This window comes from Mus caroli, unplaced genomic scaffold (genome assembly GCF_978045245.1).
Source record: "Mus caroli unplaced genomic scaffold, Mus_caroli_1 scaffold_17, whole genome shotgun sequence".
In the NCBI taxonomy this organism is placed as follows: Eukaryota; Metazoa; Chordata; class Mammalia; order Rodentia; family Muridae; genus Mus; species Mus caroli.
The window spans coordinates 19,336,360-19,359,215 of record NW_028227272.1 but is presented as its reverse complement, the minus strand read 5'-3'; the positions used below and the strand labels follow the sequence as shown (position 1 = coordinate 19,359,215).

At 46.0% G+C, this 22,856-nt stretch overlaps 1 protein-coding gene across 2 annotated transcripts in view; it reads left to right on the top strand.

The window, feature by feature from the left end:
• Dgkg (diacylglycerol kinase gamma) overlaps positions 1 to 22,856 on the top strand; it is a 190,404-nt gene that overhangs the window by 153,463 nt on the left and 14,085 nt on the right. For both annotated transcript variants that reach the window (XM_021184692.3, XM_021184691.3), the window contains one exon: positions 4,538 to 4,715. In XM_021184692.3, the coding sequence (XP_021040351.1) occupies positions 4,538 to 4,715 (178 nt within the window). The remainder of the gene's footprint in view (positions 1 to 4,537; positions 4,716 to 22,856) is intronic.

Here is a 22,856-nt window from a genome sequence, read left to right as displayed (position 1 = left end):
CCCCCGCCCCCATTTTCTGTCTACTTAAAGCACAGAGAGATTAAGGACCAACCCAGAATCACACATCCGTCTCACCAGGAGTATCCTTTTCAAGGGTAGACCTCAGGGTCCTCCCCCCTCTACTATTTGCCCCAGTTTATACTGGAGGGATGGAGAGAAGAGTCTATCTAGGGCAGACAGAGGACTGTTTACTAAGGCGGAAGCAACAGTTATGCCTACAGAAAGACAGCAGACACTTAAAACTGCAGGCAAGGAAGAAAGGTGACTGAGTGAAATACAGTTTGTCAGGGAGAGTGCTGGTGGTACATTTCTTTGGTTTTTGGTGGGTGGTTGTTTTTAAAACAACTCTGGCCTAGAGACAGGATTTAATAACACTAATGTCTAAGCCCTTTATAAGATAGAACGGCAGTGGAAGATTCAATTATTCAAACAACAGCTGCAAGCTGAGTTTTGCTGCAAACCCAGCATCAGCTTCACTGCCTCATCTCTAGAGTGGAATCTGGCATCCAGGGCTTGCTTTGGCAACCTACATCTGCATCTGTGCAGAGCCATGTTCTGTGACCCTGAGCCAGGGCCGTCGCCATCCACTGGGGTAGCGATGGTGTCTCCCTCAGCACCAGGCTCCTCAGAGACAAAGTAGACAGCAGCAGTCTGGTGCCCAAGGCAGTCTGGCCAGGGGTAGCTGTGACTATCATTATTTTTCAGAAAGAAAGAGATATTTCAATCAACAATGAATAAATTGAGGTGCTGTGAAAGTTACTCCAACCAGCAAGGAAAGTAGCCATCTGGTCTAGGAAGAGATAAGAGATAAGGAAAGGGGACAATTCCAGGCTCGGAGCAGAGGAAAACTCATTTTGAAGTGCAGAAAAATGTTTGGCACAGTGACCCAGAGCCTAAATTCCTAATTAGTAGTTGCATAAGAAGGATGGGCCAGTAAAAAGACATTCCAAAATAAAGTCCTAACAGATCATGAAATGTGTTGAGAAGGAAAGGGAGTCTTGTCTCTGTGACAGCAACACGGTGGCCAGGAGCAGCCCGGGTGATAAGGGAACTGTTCATAGCCGCAAAGGCAGCATGTAGCCACACCCAGGAGTAACTGCATAAAGCATACCTCAGACCTCTAAGCCTGGCTCTGGGAAGGCTGCTGCTGAGGGGAAAGCTAGATGGTGTTTGAAGCAAAACAACAAAAAAGTAGAAAAGGAAACCTGGAAAGTGTAGTTCAGCAGGGCTCTGCCATCTGAGAAACGGTCTTCTTTTCTCTATTTCTAGTGGTTCTCTGCTGGTTAGTCTTATGTACTTGACACAAATTTGAGGCACCTGGGAAGAAGAGCCCTCAACAGAGAGATTGCCTCCAATAGATTGGCCCGTGGGCATGTCTGTGGGGTATTGTCTGGGCTGATGGTCAATGGAGGAGGACCCAGCACTTTGTGGGTGATATCACCCCTGTGCAGATGGTCTGAGCTATATTAGAAGACAGTCTGAACAAACCATGGGGAGCAAGCCAGTAACCAGCACCTCTCTATGGCCTCCGATTCAGTTCCTACTTCCAGGTTCCTGGCTTGTGTTCCTGCCCTGAATTACCTCTGAGATGGGTAAACCAAGTAAACCAAGTCTTCCCGGGCTCAGTTTTGGTCAGTGTTCATCACATGGTCAGTGTTCATCCCGGTGTGATTGCCATCTGTCCCACCAAACAGGTCAGCGCTGATGCTTCCGATGTCAGGGACAGTACCAATTAGGTAAATTGTGGTGTGTACAGAACAGAACAATCAAAATAGGAAAGGTCTGAAAAGGAGGTCCACATTAAACATGGGGAAACAGATGCTAAAGTTGTCTCCCTATCTAAGGAGGGACAATGGACAACTTGCAGGCCTTGGAAAATTCACACTTGGTTGAGCCCAAGTTGTTGGAAGATTTTAGGTATCATTCAGAAGTCACTTTGATAAATGTAGGATACAGGAGATTCTATCAAATGAGAGGCAAAGAGATAAATATCCCCCAGTGTCCCAAAGATAAAAGGGCGTACCATGAAAACTACATATTGAGGTACTTCTGTCTAATCCCTGGAAACTAGAGTTGATGATTGGCACCCATGCATGGGTGATATAGTTTACTAAAGATAGAATCTTTTATTATTTTTATTACTTTTGCGGTAAAGGTTGTCAGGGAAAGTTTGGCGTGACACTTAGCAGACTCTCTTCTGTTTCAGCAGGAAGAACACAGGATTGAGATCTGTAGATCTGCTTTTCTTTCCTGTTCCACCATTCATAGATCAGATGCTCGCAGGGCAGTTGTTTTGCTTCATGGAGCTTCCTTTATGAAAGGCGAGGACAAGTTCTCTTAGGTCTGTCTCATCTCAGAGCTCTGTGATTCCATCTCAAAATCCATATGCACTGATAGGAACAGGGTCCTGAAGACATACTGCATCAATAAAACACCTCATGCTAAGGTTACTACTGCATGACAGTGGTGTGTTCAAGTGACCAAGGAGAGACTTGATCCCTGGTTTTGCCGTTGTATGACTTAACCCCCAAATGATGAGCAAGCTGCAACTAAGGGCACAGAATATCAGTCTGAACAGACTGGAGGAGGCTTGAACCAAGAACTAGATTAAATAAATGTAAAGTCCTGCATCTAAGCTATAGTTTTCAATCCTACTACATAAGGTCAAGAGAGATAAACACATAGTAAGATGAAGGTCAAGGTGACTGAGGTGACTTTTTTACCCACTTCAAACAAAAGAGCTAATGAAGATCTTACCACATCAGCGATAAGGACAGGGGCAGGTAACTTGTGACACTTTTATGGGTGTTTTGTACACGTTTTGTTTTATGACCATGATGATGTGACAAGAGTTCCAGTCCCAAGAAATCCCGGTGTGATTGCCATCTGTCCCACCAAACAGGTCAGCGCTGATGCTTCCGATGTCAGGGACAGTACCAATTAGGTAGGGAGTAAATTGTGGTGTGTACAGAACAGAACAATCAAAATAGGAAAGGTCTGAAAAGGAGGTCCGAGCAGTGGCCACACTCAGCCCAGAGGAGTGGGAGAAAGAAAAAGCCCTTACGTCTGAGACCGTTACTGCTTACCTTAAAATCTGTATGCTTCCATCTGTACACTGTGTGAACAGCGTACCCACGAAAGAGGACTTTCAAAGGCTCCAGTCTCCCCAGTAGAGAAATGAGTTCCCAGTTATCAGAAACACTCACTGTATTCTTGTTCTGTGGTTGGAAAACAAGTCAGAGGTGCCAACATTGATTAGAACTTCAAAGAAATCAGGTGGCGGGTGAGTCACTGTGAACCAACAGAGCCCCAACTCTCTCTCATCCTTCTCTGAGGAAGACTCTCAAAGTTTGATTTCTGGGTACTCTAGGCCATTTTCTGTCGTTCCTGAATACCACAAGCTGGGTGAACAGTAAATAACAAACGTTTAGTCCTCACAATTCAGGATCAGGGTCAAGGCGGCTGTATGTGATGGAGCCTTCTCCTCCTGCGAGTCCTGCAGTCTGCAGGCAACAGGAGCACGCATGGTTTCCTCCCCCCTTGGACAAGGCTAATGAGATCTGGGGCTCCAGTTCTAGAGTCCTCATCTAATCCTAATTAGCCCCCCCTTCATACTGTGTCAATGGAATTAGCTCGCACGAAGAATCTGATGGAGGCATCCAGACCATAGCAGTAGACAACACAGGTGACAAGTAGATGGCTACCATATGCTTTGGACTGTCTTCCTTTCTTAAAAGAAGCAACATTTAAAAAGCAAAAACAAAAAAGCATGGTCTTTATGGTCAAATTCCACAAACGTGGAGTTTCCCTGGGCATCCTCAGATACTAAAAGCTCATCTCTGTGGGTCTCATTTGTTTTTCTGTACATGAAATAAATCACCAGCAATCCCGAGGGACAAGGATCAAAGCGAGTGCATTTTTTTTTTTTTAATTTTTTGCTGCATTGGTAAGCCTTGTGCCAAAATGGGATAGCTTTTCAGCTAGGTGAAGCCTTCCAGTCTCTCAGACCTCACGGGGGTGGGGGTGTGGTAGAAAGCAGAGAAAGAGTCTCTGCTACCTCAGCAAACACACGTGCCAGAGCCACACTTAGTGCAGCTATGAGAGACAGGCAGATTGGAAGGCCTCCCAGACCCAAAGTCTTGCACTTCTTACCAGGCAGAGAGCAGGAATAAAATAAAGGAATAAGATGAAAATTGTCATTTGTTGAGAATCTACCTAATACTGGTTTCTGGACCCAGCAACACCACGGATCTTCATGGTGATTAGCAAGGGTCCACACTGGTGGTATTAGGATGGACTGAAGGACAGTTTGGCAACCACCTTGTCTAAATTACATCCATAAGTATTTCTAGCCCTTGGAAGTTTGTACTGGATGACTCTATCTCACCATGGCGGCCAATGCCTCGAGTCTGAGAAGCTGCCAGATGTTTAGTTTCTGACTGACAGTGATTGGGTGGCTTAGGACCTGTCACTCTCTTTTAGAGACCCAGTGACCACGCATGGCCCCACCATGATCTGCCTTTTCTCTGCTTTGCAGTGTGACGGAGTTGAGGTGGATCTGAGCAACATCTTCCTGGAAGGCATCGCCATTCTTAATATTCCCAGCATGTACGGAGGCACCAATCTCTGGGGAGAAACCAAGAAGAACCGGGCTGTGATCCGGGAAAGCAGGAAGAGCGTCACAGACCCAAAGGAGCTGAAATGCTGTGTCCAAGGTAAGCAAGCATGAGGATAATTGCTCCAGCCATTGCCTGGGTGACAGAGTGAGTTGGCAAGCCACAACAGAACCTACATCAGGCTCGATAAGGCCCCACAGCTGCCAAGGACTGGTGCTCCCGGAACAGGCTGACTCATTGGTCCTGGTGATACAAAGTTTACAATCTCATTGAGAAGGCAAGATTCACAATGAAGGAACCCTAAACAATAGTCTGTAGTCAACCCAGGCTCTAAGAGGTCAGGTGTCAAGTACTGTTCCTGCCTTGGGTACCAGCGTCTTCCAGTGTCTACAACCAATAGTTCTCAACATGTTCTCAGCTCCCAGAGCAACATCAGACACCACCACCCATCACTCCTGCCCCTGGAAACCCTTCATCCGAATGGCTTCTAGAACTTTCTTGCTCCCAAGTTTTCTTGGTCATCCTCCTGCTTCTCTTTTCTCTAGCCTCTTGAGACTACAGGGTTCCCACATGGGTCGTTGGCCTTCTCTAGTCTGTCTGTACCTCACTGGTGGCCTCCTCCAGTTGCAAGCCTATGTATGAGCCTGTGATGCTACCAAAATTGCCCTGCTTGCGCCTTTCCATACCCCAGGCTCATATATCCAGCAATCTGTGCCACATTTCCTTGTGTAAGTAACAGACGTTGCCATCTCAGCATGTCCAAGGCTGAACACCTGTTGTCCCTTCCCACAAGCTTCTCTGGCCTTCCCCTGGACTCATCCTCAATTCCCTTTCATGTCTTCTTATATTCCATCCATTAAAAAAAAAACATTAGTTAATGACTTTTTAATTTGCTATTATTATTACTGATAATATGCAAATGGGTGTTTTGCCTTCGTATGTATCTGCACACCATTTGTATTCAAGTGCCCATGGAGGCCAGAAGAGGGTATCCGATCCTATGGAACTAGAGTCCCAGTCAGTTGTGAGCTACCATGTGGTTGCTAGGAATTGAATCTGGGAACTCTCAGAAGTGTTCTCTCTCCAGCCCCAGTTCACTGCCTTTTAAAAATGCCCAGAATCCAATTTCTTCCTTCCACCTGCTTTCTGACCACCTGGATCTAAGCCATTATCTTCTTTCTTCTGAATTACTAGAAATCTTTCTCTCTGGATTCTAGTGATGCTATATGTAATGTGTACTCACCAAGTGTGGTAGTGTGTGTCGTAATAGCAGGACTCAAGAGGCAGGATGTGATGGTAGCCTCAACTTTATACCTGGAATGGCCCTCCAAAGCAATCTCTTCTTACAACCACAGAAAGACCCCTGAGAAAAAGGTCAGTTTATGACATGGACCAAATCCAGTACTGACTCCAAGTAAAACACCAAATGCTCAATGTGGCCTGGAGCCTCATGGGGTCTAGCCTTCAGCTAGCCTTCAGTAGCTCCCAGACCCCATCTTCTGCATGGACTCTCCCCATTATGCACACTACTTCTGTCAATCATGCAGGCTGCTTGTGTAAGTCAACTAGTCCTTTCCAGAATAGCTGGCAGTATGCCTCAGAGGCCCTCAGCTTGAATCACACAAGGATACAGGAGAGCTTTCCGAGATGCCCTTAAATGACGTTCATCCCTTTCTCAGCCAAGGACTCAGTCTAAGCTCCTGGCTACTGATACTGATTGGTCACACCCTTCATGGTATCTCAGTTACCAGGAGAGTAGAGAGGTGAGAAGCTGGGCTGAGGACATTGCCATGGGTACTATACCAGCAGGAGAGGACTAAATTCTAGTACGGGTATTGCTAATAGCCCATTTATTGACACCTCAGTTTTTATTGCTGTAAAACCAGCTTTTTAGGTAAAATCTTGTTAGCTGGATAAATGGGGCCAAACAAGATTGAGTCCTAAACTAGACTTGTTTTGTAAAAAGATTCCTGGACTTCAAGGACTCCCTACCATTGAAGTGGGGAGGGCCCGTCTACCACTGAAGTGGAATGGTTACTCACTTATTTCATGTGGATCTATATTCTAGAAAAAGGTAATCAAGAAACATCATCTTCATACCTTCGTCCTTTTAAAGCCGACTCAGGAATATTTCTCTTTTGCCTTCTTAAGGCCCCTTCATTTCACACAGTAAACTTTGCAATTTGTATGAATTATTAAACTGAATAATGCATTTCTCTTTCCTCCCTTAGCAGGGGAAGTTGTGGGTGCTAACGGAGTGAGGGAAATAGTGGAGGTTGTAGAAAGTTCCTGACGCCCCACCCCACCAAGCTCCCACCCTGCCCCACCCACTCTCACCTCCCTGGCATCCAGCTCTATCAGAACAGGGAAGGAACTGGCAAAAATGAGGGGGTTGGGGAAGCTCCTCCTGGGATCGTATTCTGCCTCGGGGCTCAATGTCAGCTTGCCTCTTTTCCTAAAATGTCTGCTCTTACATTTTGTGTTCTTGAAGCAAGAATAAACTGTTGATCACGCTTAGCTCTTTTCTACAAGCCCCTTTTCCTGTCCCCAAAACTCTCTGTCAGAGATGAAAGAGGAAGCACTTCCTGTTCAACAGGAAGTGAGAGGACTGAAGCAGAGAGAGGGCCCAGGAGGGGTCTTGGCTTCTGGGCTTTACAGAGATCTCAACTTCGAGTCTTTCTCCTGAAAGAGCCACCATCCCATAAGAGTGAAGTTGGCAGCAGGAAAGCTAAAGAGACATGTTTGTTCATTTAGTGCCTGGCTCCAGCCCAGACTCTGCCTGTCACTAGATTGCGGCCTGGGGTGTGTCCTTTCAGGATCTTGGCACTCCATTTTTCTTACCTGTAAAACAAGCAATCTGGAAATCCTATCTTGAGTCTTCTAACAGCTCCCAAAAATGACAGTCCTGATTTGGTCTATGTGGCCTCCTTGAGCAGAGTTATCTGTCCATGTTTCCTTCTGTGTGTTCTGTCCCAGGATTTCTGGGTCAGTAGCTAAGGGTAGGGAGCTCTCTCTGCAGGCTCTTCATCTGTGGAGACTCTTGACTCCTTGGCCTTTCCCTGGGACTGGGCTGGGGGGAGGGAGAAGTCAGAGCAGAGTACAGGGAGAAGGACCCCATCATAGGAAGGACAGGAGAAGGCTTACTGTTAAATCTCTCACCAGACATCAACCTTTCTCCTCAGAAGACTGACCCAAGTAAGAGGGTCTCACAGATTACCACAGAGTGGGTTCTATCAGAACAAAGGCCACTGAGGGAGCAACGGCGATGGGTGCAGGGGATCTCGCAGGTGGACAGCCCAGGCTTACATTTGGGCTTTATATTTCTCAGTTTCATAACAACTTGAAAATGACTCCACCCCTCAGCTTCCTCATATATAAATTCAGCATAATAATACCTAGGGCCCTTACTGCGTCAAGAAGATGGTGGGTGGAAAAGTACCTGGACTCAGTATGAGCTCAGACTTAAAAATAACCTCCCTCTGTCCTCTTCTACACCTAGCATGCAAGTAGGGGTCTGGTTTGAACACTTCTGTCTTCAGCATGCACCCACAATGAGAAAGAGCAAAGTGAGCTACTGCAGACTTCAGCCTTGACCCAACACAGAAAGCTGAACAAGCCACTGGACCTACTACCATCTTCTTCCCTAGGCTTTTCGGATCCCAGAGACAGAGTTAGGGATTATGAGTTTTTGAATCCCTGCTATCTGTCCCCAAGTATCAGAATCTAAGAAATAAGGGGCTGGACAGGTGGCTCAGAAATTAAGAGTAGATAATGATGCTCTCTCAGAGACTCATATCAAGTCATAACCACCTGTAACTCCAGTTCCAGGAGACTTTACGCCTCTAGCCTCTGCAGGCTCCAGTACTCATCCCCACACAGATACAGACACAGACTTTGAAATAATAAGAAAATAAAATTTATAAAAAATGAAAAACATTCGATAAATGAGAAGCACCTAGCATCAGTTATCATCAATATTGGTAATAAGAATGGTCAGAAATAACCTCTATTTTTTTCTTACATTCTATTGTAGCTTGCAAGTGATTCTATATGAACTAATATAATCCTAACCCAAAACCCACGAAAAAAGATTATGTACCTAGCCAAAGGAGCCTACTTCATAGTTGGGGTGGGGGAACCCAATCAGTTTATGCCCAGAAGTAGCATCAGAACCAAAACTTGTATCTATGATTCCAAATGAGCCCCTCGAGGATAGTGTCCATCTAGAAAATGTACTGAAGAGACTTCTGTGCATGTTGTTCAAGCCAGGCTGTCACAAGGTGGGCGACATGTAGGTATAGTCCAAGGAGAGGATCCACTCTACTCGGTAACACTCAGCTCACCCCTGCCAATGATACCAGCCTCTAGAGCCCCCAATAGAGAGAGCAGCTTTGAACTCCCTGGGCACTGGGCTCTCCATCTCAGCAGAACACTGGCTGTAAGTTGCCCTGAACCGTGGATTGCTCACCCTTATCATCTCTTTCCCTATCTCTCCTGGAAAGCAAAGAGGGGGGCAATAAGTTCCACAGTGAGCTTTTCTTTACTGCTCTGGTGTCAAGCTGTGTGAGCCTAGGAGAGCAAGGCATAAAATGTGAGGTGGGCTGAACTCTCCTGAAACAGCCAACCTTAGTCAGAGCCTCAGACAGTTCGTACCCTGAGGGTAAAGAAAGGTCACCTGAGTAAAGCCTTCAGGGGTTCAAGCTGTACATAATCACAAGGACAAACTGCAGAAACCTGTTTTCCCATAGAGGAACACGAGTAACAACAGCTGGGGTGAACTCACTCCTGTCCACTGCGCCTGGGAAAGAACAGGAAAACACATTCCAAGAGCAGTTGTGTTTCGAAGAACCTGTCACCAGACCCTGGTTGTCTTGGAGTGTGCTCCCAAACGATCAGACTTCTCACACACCTCCGATCGTGGACTGTGTTCTGGCAACCTTACTGTCCCTTTCACAGCCCACTACCCAGGAGGGTGTGGAGTGTTCTACAGAAAGGGTTTGTGTAAGGAGAGAGGAGGAATCCTGCCTTCAGTGGACACAGCGGGTAATAGATTCTGCAGGACAGGATCAGGCACAAGTAAAATCGATAAGAGAAAAAGTCTTAGAAAGTGTTATATGTGAACATGGGAACTGTTGAACGTTCATTTGAGAAGACAGATGTGCTGGCCATCTTTAAATAAGTCATCCAGCTGCTGCTTAGAGAACTTGTAGCTGAGAGTCTGTGTGGAGTGGAGGGATACCCCAAAGGAGAATTAAAAAACAACTCAGGCCTTGTCACCACCCCCCATGTGTCCTTAGTGACTGTCTCCAAGCCTCTGTTTCAGCATCTCACCAAACAGAAGAGTGATGGGCTTCTTCCCTCAGGACTATTGTGAGAGTTGAACGTCATCCTGGTGGGCACAGAGCTGCCTGAACCTAGAGCTTGATAAGGCCTTGATTAACAGTCACCATAATAACTGCTTGGTGTTAAATAATATGAAAGGGACAATTTAGAACCCTTTCTCTTCACTGCTCCTTCAGATTTTTTTGGCCAAGGTTTCCTTTAAATCACCCATGGCTCTAACAGTCAGAACTTCTTGGGTTATCGTTGTGAATATCCTTAAAGTGCATCTGGCTGTTGCTGTGGGCATAGGAGGAGCAGACTGTCATCTAGAGATGCAGGGGGGAGGACAGGGGTCTGGTCACCAAGTGAAGCAGAAACATGGGTGAGTGAGTGAGGCTGGAAAGCAGAGAGTCCTTGGAGGTCTGCCATTCCGTCTGGCACCAGCCCAAGATATAAATGAGAGACTTCCTACGCATTCTCTCTAACCCTCAAGCCAGTCTTCGGCCTGGGATCAGTTACCCTCACTGGACCCTCTGGTTATCTCACACGTGGTTTCTCTATCAGTCCCCCTTGAACCACAAATAGAGTGTTTTAGAAAGTTCCAAACCAAAATCTCTCTAGACTCTCACCAGATAATAATTTCTGCCATTTTGGGTAAACAGAACAAGGGTCAGACATTTCTGGCAAGAGAGTTTTGAGTCGTTCTTATAGCATTACAGATAGGTTTTGTCAGATCATCTAACATACATGCAAATGTACCTACCAGGAAAGACTTCCCCAGTCACAAGGAACTAGCACAACATGGCCTCAAGAAGATAAACCCACAAAGAGACATAGGAACTGTGATGAGTGCTAAGAAGAGTCCATGGCTCCTGGGTCCAGATGAGGCCAGTGTGACTAACACAAGTACACCCAAGGCCTCGATAGCCAGGTGCTCGAGCCTGGTGACAGAAGCACTCCCCATGCCCACACGCATCATCCTGCTCTCCCAGATTCCGAGGCTCTCTAGGAAAGGGAAGCAAACCACAGTGCAAACCCCCCTGGCATGCAAGACCCTGGGGCCCTCGGCTCCTGGCTCTGCTGCTCTGCAAGCACAGATGGATCGCTCATCTGATCGCTCATGGTGCCTAGTGGGTTTTCACCAGTCATAGGAACTGCGTGGGCCCTGAATTCTAAAACCAGGACACAGATACTCTCCAGCCATCTCAAAGGTTCATACTCCCAACTGGAAAACCACAGCTCAGCTGAGACCCAAAAATGATGGTGAGCATAGATTTATAGTTTCTTGTGGCTTTCTTTCCAGTTCTGTATCAAGTCATAGCAGGTAGGGCCTGATAGCTTCAATTTTGGCCAAGGCTTTTCTTAATTATCCTAAAGATTGTACATTTAGCAGGGGTATGGTACTTACTTTATGGTTCTGTGATAAAATGCTAACCAAACTTAGGGAGGAAAGGAATCAACTGACAGGTCAGTCCCAAATGAAGCCACAGCAGGAACCTAGAGGCAGGAACTGTGGAGGAGAGCTGCTTGCTGGCTTGCTCTCCATGACTTGTTCAGTTTGCTTTATCATAAAACCCAGAACATAAACCTGCCAGGGCTGTGGAGTGGGGGGGACACCATCATAACGGTCTCTCCACATCAATCGTTAATCAAGAAAAGGCCCGGCAGGCGTACCAACGGCCCGGCCTAATGAAGGAGGTTCCTCAGCTGAGATTCTCTCTCCCCAGGTGTCTCTAGTTTGTATCTAGTTGACAGAAACTAACCAGCATAAAGATCTCTCCTGTGGGTTGTTGGCACAGAAGGAGGCATGTGAACTCTGAAGGGCCTCAGGAGTTCTAGGTGTGTGCAGAGGGACTCTTCACGGCACTGGAAAGTTACCATGGCAACATGTGTCATCTTGGTAAATGTTTGCAGGCCTACTGAAAGCCTTTCCTTTGCTGTGCACAGGAAATCACAGCTCTGCCATTCAGTCTTTCAACAGCCCACGCTGGCATCAACAAGCCCCAAACTAGTCATTATCTCTCCCTTCTACCCATCTCCTGTTCCTCTCCCAGAGCCCACTGCCTCTCCACACACACATGTTTCCTGCCTGGTTAGTATCTTACCTGCTTTCCAAGCCAGGTCCCAGAGTCCTGCATTTCCCCCTTCAAGCTACCTAGGAGAACTCTCCTGTGAGTCCCTCACCAGACTGGGAGCTCGCTAGGGAGCTCCAGATGCCATTGTCTCTGTGCCTGGCAGAGTCTCTGAGGCCTCAGATGGGCTTCTGAGTACTTGTTGGTCACATGAGCAGGGACACATGAAGTCGTGGTGTGCTAGAGGGCTGTTTTTAAGTTGGACTATCAGGAAAATGGAATTCTTGTGAAGAATGATGGCAGCACTCAGGATCCCAGGACCTCTCTGACAGTGACAGCCTGTGTTGCAGCTTGGGAAAGCCTGCCTCCGACCTCCCCCTCTAAGCTCCTCTCTATTCCCAATTGACTCTGTCAGAAAGGAACTGTGGTCTATGGAAACTCACAGTGACCAGCAGGATTCTGCAGGTAAGGCCAATCCTCCCCACCCCACTCCCCTTTTTTGTAGCGTCCAGATGAAGGCTGCACAATGTGGGTTTTAGATGCCTGCTTCAGTAGAAACACTTTTCTACGTAGTTCTGAAACCGGAACCATAGGTCTCTTAAATTTTTAGTGATAATTTTATCCTCTAGATGAGGAGAAAGAAACAGCAAGGTAGAGCGGCTTGCCCTTGGTCAAACTTGGATTGAAATATAGGTCTTCTAGTCCATAGAGAACAATCTTCACTCCTCCTCAGTCTCCTAGGGGGCAGAAAATATTTTCTATATTAAGATATGTAACTAGGCTTTGCGTGCCAGAGTCTCCAATGCAACTTCCCAACTCAGTTCACTTAGCCGTAAAAGTAGCCCTGGAGAATAATTGAATGAGTGTATGGGTCTGAGTTCCAATAAAGCTTTATTAACAAAAACAAATAGCGGGCTGTATTTGGCCTTCATGCCCTGGCCAGCTAGTCTGTGCTCTAGAACTTCAAATGGTCCATGACCCAAGAGGATGGGCATCACTTGAGTGCAGTGCAGACTGTCAAGGCCCACACAGACATGCTGGATCAGAATCTGCATTCCCAGCACCCTCTCCAGTCATGTATGGGAAGGACTCCGCTGTTTGGCCTGGCTCCTCCTTCAACCCCCCAAAAATGGCATGATAAAGTTTTATATACTAGAAAAATGAGGTGTGGAGAAGTTACACAGCTCAATTGCTGGGTCTGGATCTAGAGTCTAAGTTCTAGCATTCCAAACATGGAGTTCTTTCTACACACATCAAAGAACCTACCCTAGCTCCAGCCCCATGGCTTTGGATTGGCCCATGAGCCAGTCAAATTCGCTGGAAATCCGAAGGGAAGCAACCAGTCTTGCTGCCTTGGCTGACTTTGGAGCAGAGGACGCCAGCTGGGTCTCCTCCTCCCCACCCCCTACCTCCTGAAACCCAGGAGAGGCTGGTGAGATGGAAATGTGCCAGGGAGACGCCTTACCATCTGCAGAGGGAAACCTGCTCTCGTGGCGGCAAGCTGGAGCTAAACTCTAGCTTCATTCCTACCTCCAGAGGTCTGCTGCTCCAAATAGAAGAGAGGCCAGGCAAACTTCATTTTCTACATGCAAAAGGAACAGCTAGTCCAGGCTAGAACTAAACACCTTGTTGTTTTGTGTCAGCTGTTGTTGTTCTACGGCTTGCACCATTTTGGTTCTCAAACCTGTCCCTGTTGTCCGCTGCAGCTTTTAAGGCATTCAATACTGGACAGGCGCTTCCTGAGATCCACCCCCACAGCAAAGCACCCTGCTGGCCATATGCCCAGACACTGTTGTTCAGAAATCTTGGCCAGTTTCTGTTTTGTGCAAGGATAGTATGTCTTAGTCAGTTGAGGCTGCTGTAATAGAAGACCACAGGCTGAGTGGATTAAACAGCAAAAATTTCATTCTCATACTTCTGGATGCTGGGAAGTTCAGCATCAGGATGCCAGGCAGTTGGTTCCTGGCAAGGGCCACAACCTGGCCTGCAAATAGGAACTTCTTGCTACATTGTCATTTGTGGGCAAAGTTCCTCTCCTATGCCTCTTTAAGGAAAAAAAAAAAAAAAAAGGTTACCCTCATGATGTCCCCAGTGCTTGCTATCAAACTGAGTGTTGGAGCTTCAACATATGAATGGGGGGGGGGGGGCAGACACAAACATTTAATCCATAGCAGTATTTGAGCTTTATTGGGGTTTTGCTTGTTTGTCTCACTGTATAGTCCAGGCTGGCCCAGGATTCTCTAAATGCTAGGATTACTGTCATGAGCTCTCAGCCCTCGGTGTTAAATCATAATCAATTAATAAATGACATGTTAGTCTGCCATTTAGTGACTACCTATTGAGGAGACGAAAGGCTGTATATTTTACTACTTAATTTTATGTCTGAGGAGGCTGAGACCTGGTGGGGTTAAAACAGTAGGCTGAAATTATGTCAACAGTAAATAATCAAGCTGGACTCACACCTGGTTTCAAGTACTTAAGGAGGTCCAGTCACTGCAGAGGCTGCAGTAAAAAGACAGCGTGGTCCAGCCCTTAATCCACAATGTCACCAGCATGGCATTTTGCCATAGGATGGGTCAAGAGGTAACCTAGCAACCATGTCAACATTGGCATAACAGGCAAGCATCATGGAGTCCCAGAGTCGTGGGGGACCACAAAAGTGTGAGACACAAGAGAGAGAAGGTTTCTTCTTCAGAATCTGACCCTTGGATCTTCAGCACTGTGCCATGTGCCTAGCAGGTGATCAATCTAATAAATGAATAAACAAACAAGATAGAACATAGGTGTGTGGGTCCTAGACTCTAGCAAGGAGACTGAGAGAAAGAGAACTTGAGCTAAGACAGATGGTGGGGTTGCAACTGTAAAGCCTTGATTTGGGAGACAGTTGCTGCAAAGAAGTAATGGGCGGAGCCAGGAGTAGGGGTGAAGGCTACCATGCAGGTGAGTCCTCCCCACAGGAGACCCCAGTTCCTGTGCTTCCATGCACAAGCTCAGGTTCCCCTGCCTGTCTCCTCCCCATCCCAGCCTCTTCCTGCGCAGACACTTCTGTTGGCACACTGGGCACTTTAAGCAGAGACCTGCACTTCTTCCAGCACACTGCCAGCTCAGCCTTCTTCCCATGTTCAGGTCAATTCACCCACCATTTGTTAAGCATCTAGTTATATTTAGCACCATATGCTAAAAATATTTTCCACTCGTCATCTCATGTTAGCTCCCTATAGCGTTCCTGCCTTGGTCCATTTTCTTCAACTATGACACATTGCCACCGCTCACGATATCCAAGATGGAAGGATGAGTTCTTTCTGCCCAGCCTCTCCTTAGCGGCCTGGTGATGTCAGATCTTGAAATCTTTTCCAGGACTTTCTTGCTTCCTGAGAAATCTCCCCGGCTCTGTTCTTCCCAACTCCTGCTGATGCATGGCTCCTCTCCGGCTAAAGCACACACTTTCTAAAACACAGAGGTTTACAGCCCTCCCTCTCCCATGCAGCACCATCGAAGCCCCGGCTAACCCCCAAGGCACAGTCACAGAATGAAGGGAGCCATTTTCTCACCCTGCTCCTTACACAGGCAGGCCTGCAGGCCCTAGAAGCAGGCATGGCATCCCTGTTTCTAGGATTCTTTTGCATTGACAATGCCCATACTGAATGTTCTGTCTTCTGCATGGTGGTGACAGGCCAAGGCCTCTCTGCTTTTGACCAGTCAAGAAACTGTTCTTCATCTTGGCTGGAGAGCTCAAACAGGATTAGGGATAGGGTGCAGCGCCCTAATGGAGGGAAAATGGGGCCCTGGCATGGGATGTGATTTGCCTATGGTCATGTTACATGGCAGAGCCCAAACCAAACAACAGTCCATCTCGCACCTGTCAGACCAGTATCTTCCCTCCCTGACAGCTTACCATTCCTTTCTTCTCAGAGCCTAGCTTCTTCCTACCCCTCTCTTGGCTCAGCCAGCCTCAAAACTAACTTGCTGCCTTTGTGCCTTGATGAAGCTTGACAGGTGTAAGACTTGAAATCTGGGAACCAATGTGACAGGCACACAGCACAGAAGAAGGGGTTCCCTGCAGGGATGGATGTCAGGTCTATGTCTCTATGCTTGTAGAGCCCAAGGAACAATAGAAAACAAGGTAGATTGCTCTCGTGTTTGCTCTGTCTGTCTCTCTGTCTCTGTCTCTGTCTCTGTCTCTCTTTCTCTCATGCATGTGCACACACAAGAAACTGCAGTTGTAGCTTGGATACCTGAGGGTCCATTGGCCTATTTTAGGCTCTTTTTTTAGCATAAAGAAAACAAACATGGGGACACATCTCTTGCCAAGGTCTGAGCAAATCCTTTCTAAGGAAACATAAAAACACACTGACAGCTCTGCTTCCTGAGGGCTTCCTTCCCAGTGAGATGGGAATTGTACAGAGCACTCGCTACCCCACCAGGAGGATATCATGTCTGCCTTCCAGAGGGTTGTACTCAAAGTCCCCAAGAGAAGTGTGTAACAGGATTCAGACCCAAGAATGTGGCGCTCGTGCTCTGCATAGGGCTGAGAGCAAGAGAGACAGACTGGGAAGGCTTTCTGTAGGCCGCAGTGTCTCCATTGTTTTCTCCAGGTTGAACCCCACCTTTCAGGCTGGGGTACTTGTACACTTGCTTTGAAATGCCTTTGCCAGGAGCTTTGTTGCATCTGTACTCAATCCATTTGGGGCTCAGGTGAGCTCAGTGCCCAGCTTTAGCACTGAGCTACCAAGAGCACGCAGACCATCTCTATGGAGATGTGGAAGCAAGAGAGGAAGGAGCACAAGGTAATGCCTGTCTCAGCCTCAGTGATCGAGTCTATAGGAAAGCCTGCTGGCTTCCACTGACCTGGTCCCACTGCCAAGCAGAGCTAGGGTGTGTCTTTCCTTTTGGAAGAGGTAAGAAGGGCCCACGTTCCTATCAGCACACATTGGCTTTTGTGGAGCACAGGGACAATGGGCGTTGCTATTTATAGAATACCTTTGTATTCACTCAGTACATCAAGGTGTGGTTTATTATTTCCCCTCTCATGGGTACTGATCATCTAAATTTGTAAGTTGAAGCTCTAAACTGTGATACCTAAGAATATAATTAAAATTTGATGCAGGCTCTTTTTCTTAAATTTTTAAAAAAATTTTTTGAAAGTTAGTATATAAGTTAATAGGTCTTGCTTGTTTCATCTCCTATCAGCCTGCCCCTTTTTTACTGGCCTTAAATTGTCCCCTTCCTCCTTCCATGTCACGTGTAATCATTACTCTCTTTTCCTTCCCTTCCCTCCTTAACTTCCCTTCCCCTCCTTTCTACTTTTATGACCTGTGTATAAATACACGCACACACACACACATACATACACACACACACACATACATACACACACACACACTCAGACACAGACACACACTCAGACACACACACACGCACACACAAACCTGGAGTCCATGTGGATGGACAAGAAGCATGAGTGATTTGTCTTCCCACATCTGGCCTATTTCCCTTAGCAAAATGGCCTCCAGTTTCATCCATTCTCCTGCAAATGACATAATTTCATTCATATGTAAAGCTAAATAAATTGCATTGTGTGTATGGACAATGTAGGCATCTATAGTGAAGAGCTTCTATACCATGGGTGTGCCTTATATCTCTGTAGCATGTTGACATAGCATCCTTTGGGTATACATACCTATGAGTACTATCGTTGGGTCATGGGTAGTTGTAGATTTTATTTTTCAAGGCACCTCAAACATGCATGGGTTTACATTCTAGATACAGAGCCTTTAAGGGTGTATTTAAGTAAACACGAGGCTGTTAAGATGAGCCATGATCTAATCTCATTGCTGTCCTTATATGGTATAAATTTTGGAGCCATGGAGCTAACAGGAACATGTGTACACAGAAGTTTATCTGTGTGGTCAAGACGGCGGTGGCCTGTAAGCCAAGGAAAGGTCTCAAAGAAAGCCAACCTTGCTGGCACCTTGACTTTAGACATGGGTGTGGTCCCTCTGGCCTCCAGAGCTACTGGCAGGTCTAAAGTAGTATGCCCTAGGATACCAGGGTATTGTCATTGTTGTGTTCTGGCCCCTCCTCCTGACAGTTGTTAGGACTAAGTAAAGAAAAGCAAAATGGTGTTGAAATAAAATGTGGGGAGAGAGTAGAGGCACAAAAGATGGAGTGGGATGCTCTTTGTCCAAAGCGTACCTTGGTTTCTGGCCTCTGCATGGAGGTAAGAGACAGTGGGGAGCACAGTCTGATATGCTATTCTGAGGTCTCATGTTGTGGTTTGTGGACTGTGTGAACAGCACTAAGAAGCCAGACAGGTAACCACTTAGGAATAGTGGGGAGGAGAGAAACAGTCACACCGTAGCCGGTGCTCAGCCAGGCACTTTCACACACTTCAGGGAGAGCATTACAATCCCTAATTTTCACTTGAGAAAGTTGTAGATCAAAGCAGTCAGGAAGAAACTTGCTTCTGTTCTTCCCCCTGAACTCCCGTGGGCACTTTTATTACCTCAGGCTCAACTTCTCAAACTTGAATGTGTCTAGGAATCTTCCAAAGGGCTTGTTAGAACACAGTCTGCTAGGCGCAACCTCCGGGATGTCTGATTCCACAGCTCTGAGGTGGAGCCCGAGGATTTGCATTTCTCACAAGTTCCCAAGTAATGAAAAGACTGCTGGTCCAAAGACTACACTCTGGGAAGCACTGGCCAATGGCAACAAAAGCTTAGCTAACTGGATAGCAAACTGTGGTGCACTTTGGAATCACTGAGGACCGTTCCAGAATAAATGTGATGCCTGGCTGTATGTCTGTGCATTTTAACTGATAGAAGCTACAACCTGGCCCCCCAGGTAAGGCTAACATAGAGCAAAGTTTGGCAACCACTGGCATAGCCACACTCTTTCTTAATTTTTTCTTACCGTTGTTCTTCAGTTGCCCACTCCTGAGGCCACAGGTCTTCGGCCACTGACCAGTTCCGCTCACAGTATCCATCTGCCCACATTTTACTCTAGTGTCTCACAACATCTCTGCTCTAACTTCCCACATTTCTTATTTGCCTCCTTCCTGTCATCTCTTTATCTCTTTCTACATCCATCCCAGACACAGTTACAGTCTGCCAACAGTAGACACCACCCAATCCTTTCTCTGGTTGACTGTGTGCCGAAGACCTTGAGGACCCTATAAATTAAACTAAAGGCAAAACACCCCAGAGAACCTTCTGGAACTATTGTTTGGTATTTGTTACCATGAGCAGCATCTAATGGATTTTTTAAATATTACCTTTTGGTTTTAATACAACTATATATTTAAAGAAACTTAGAAAAGCATAGAGAAGAAAGAGAATTAACGTCAACTTAATTATCCAGGGTTCACCATTGTTAAGATTTTACTAAGATTTTTCCTTTTCTGATATGCATTGTCTTACCTCGTTGAGAACATGCTACCTAAGTAAACTCATCTATTGACATCATAATTAATCATCATATAAATATATTTATGATGATTAAATATGCATGTTGCCATTTTAAAGCAAGGTCTTACATAGTAGCTCAGGCTTTCCTGGATCCCACTTTGTAGTCCAGGCTGGCCTTCCCCTCCTCCCCCAGCCTCCTAGGTGCTAGGATTATGAGCATCAGCTACCATACCTGGCTTGTAAATATTTTAATGGAAGCAGAATTTTCCATCATGTAGACACCATAACAGATTGTCTGACTATTCCTGTGCAGGAAGGAATGTGGTAGTGGGGTTATTTTTTATAAGTGATACTATAGTATGTGCCTTTTCAGGGACTTGGGTTCTGTCCATGATTTCTCATCCAATCCCAAAAGAATAGCAGAAGAAGCAATGTAAAACTTTCAGACTTATTACACTAGGCAAATTATTTTCAAAACCTCTTCTCCTTGTAACATCTTGATTGTGAAGACCACATACTGCATCTTCTTTTACCAAGCCCTTGGTGGTTTGCTTGATGCCGCAGAGGACTCGATGACATGATCATGACAAATAGGCATTTATAAAACCGAATGCCAGAGGCTGAACAGGTTGGAACTGATGTTGTCATGGCTACCCTAGCCATTGCTCCCACATTCTCCCCTCTCCATTTTCCAACACCATGTCTTCCTCCATTCCTAGAATGCAAGCAAATGTTAGGTCTACACTGTGCACAAGCCTTGTAAACAAGGAATAGTAAGGACAGTGTTGGAGGCCTGACTCGAGGGCTACATAATCTCATGCATCATTTTAGACACTAGTCTCTAATTAATAATTCTTTTTAGGGAAAAAGTAACTTTTCCCTCTGTCCTGTGTCTGTCAACCCCATATATAACCATCTCTGTCCCTGGTATATTCTCCTCCCAAACCAGAAAAACAGCTTGACATTCAGCTATCTTTGAAACGTTCTCGATGCCAATCTCCTTCAACTTAACCACTCAGCACTAGCTTCCCACACATCCCTGACCTCACAGTTCAATCTGGGCATTTTTTTCACCTCATTTTGTTTCTCCTTCTTAGACAAGACTCCTTCAGCAATAGAATACTTGTATTGCCGGTTCCTAACACAGTGCCTAGAACTTTGCTGCTAACTCAATTTTGTGAATGGGTGAATGAACCCTGCTTAACTAAGGTGCATAGACACTCTATCTTAAACATTAATGGGTGGAGGAGTATAAAAGAAAATATGAACATGACACAATTACCAAACGCTCTCTGAATCATTGGTACCCAAGGTAAAACAGACACCTGGTATACCAGATGTCCCAATTCTGGATTCTGTGTTCTAAACACAGAATCTAAACATTCACTGTTGTTTGTGCCTAGACACTGCCTTACATTCTGTTCTCTTTCATCTTAGTACCAGACTTAATGTATACATAAGTATCTCTGTGGTGGAGAAAGAAAAGAGGAGTTGGGTGATGACAGATTTATTTTTTTAAGTATGACACAAAGAAAACTAAAACCTTGGGCTATTTATAGTTATCATACAAAAGAAAGGCCTTGATGCTTAGTTACTTTAGGAAAGAATGTAGAGTAGATATCTTTAAGACTTTCTCAGTAGGTATTCTAGAAAGTTGACAGAAAGATAATTAATTAGGCAATGGTAGAAAGGGCCAAGAGTAGCTAAATCCTGCAGCCAGGGTCAGGCTTAGGGCTAGGATGACAGACAGGAGCCACCTTTGTTACACCCGAGAAGGTAGAGTACATATGCAAAAGTAAGATGACAATAATATAATAAGCCCCTAGCCCCTTCCCCAACATGTGTGCCAGCCCCTCCCCCACCTGCCCACTCCTGCTGGTGAGATCAGCCTTCATTATAGCTCTTCCAGAGCCAGGAAGCAAGGTACTGTGTGGGAAGTGATGGCTGTGAGGTGCTGTGTGGGAAGTGATAACAACTTTAAAGCCATTCAACAGGAAAATTTGTTAAAAGACCAAGACATTGTAAAGCTGAAACACTTGAGTCTATTAAGTCCCCTGTTCCTTGGAACATTTTGTTACCAGGGCATGTTTCAAGGAGGGAAAACACTGAGCCATTGAGATCTGTCAGATACCAAAGCCTGGTATAAAGTGCAACATTTTCTACGGCATCTGCTTCTGCCACTGTGCTGAATAACTTCTAAAAAGTTTTGCCTCCTCTTCTCGTCTTGTCTTGTCTCATCTCGTCTTGTCTCTCCTCTGCTCTGCTCTCCTCTCCTCTCCTCCCTTCCTTTTCCCTCCCCTCCCCTCTCTCCCCCTCCTCCACTCCCTTTCCTCCCCTCTTCTTTCCTCCCTTTCCTCCCCTCCTTTCCTCTCCTATCACAGCACAATGCCCCTGGCCTCCCTACCCCTAGAAGCAGTCTATTATATTTCTCTTCCTCCTCCTCCCTCATTATCTGCATCTTCTTCTCTTGCTTTCTCCCACCTTGCCTCCCGCCCCTCCCATAGTCTATGCCATTTTCATAGACATTATTAGACCAGCACTAGAAGCTAAGGCTTTGTGGTGATTATTCAACCCTCTGTAGTAAGGGAGCTAATTAAGTGACTGGAGATTTAAATATTCATTGTCGATTAGCTCCAAACTCCTTCAGAGAGCCTCCAGCATTGTCCTAAAGAAACCTTACCCTTTTATGGCTTCTTGTCCCAAGTCCAAGCGAAATGGAGAGCTTGGGGAGGCAGAGTGCCTTCAGGGGTGTGGAGAGAGGTGAACTTGAGGAGAATGGAGTGTGAATGGGTGTGGAGGGGGAAGCTGTGGGCTTTTCACTGATGATCCAGCTTGTATGCCCCTTGGCAGCTAATGACTCTCAGTGATCGTCAGTTTAGACTCCAGGGTTGACATGTTCACAGTCAGTCCAGTGCTTTGGTTTACTGTCTTCATTAGGCATAAAGACATCAATGGAGTGTTTTTTAAACAGTCATCTTCTCAACAAAGAATTTCCTCACTACTCTTAAACAGCCTATCTTTAGGGGACAGAAGCCATATGATAAAGAACAAGTCTTGACGGAGTTTTTTCACTGGTGTCTATGAATGGAATCTGAGAAAATGCACTCTTCCATTGGCAAAGGGACTAGACTTTTTCTTTAAACTCTGCATCTTAATTTTGCTTCTGTTCTAATTACACAAACCATGACATTTTAAGGTGAGTATTGGACCCAGCACCCAACATTACTCCTGCCATCATTCTCACAATGGAAAATGGAGGCAGAAACCCAAGCAAAATGGATCACTCCTCCCAGGCTGGAGATCAAATGCTCTGGCCACCACTGTAGGCGGTTGATCCTGTAGCAGGGAGCCTGGGATTTGGGTTTTCTACCTGCTTTTCTACTGTGATCCGCAATGGCCTGAGGGAGGTGAAATATGCTTCTCCTTTGCTTGGCTTATGA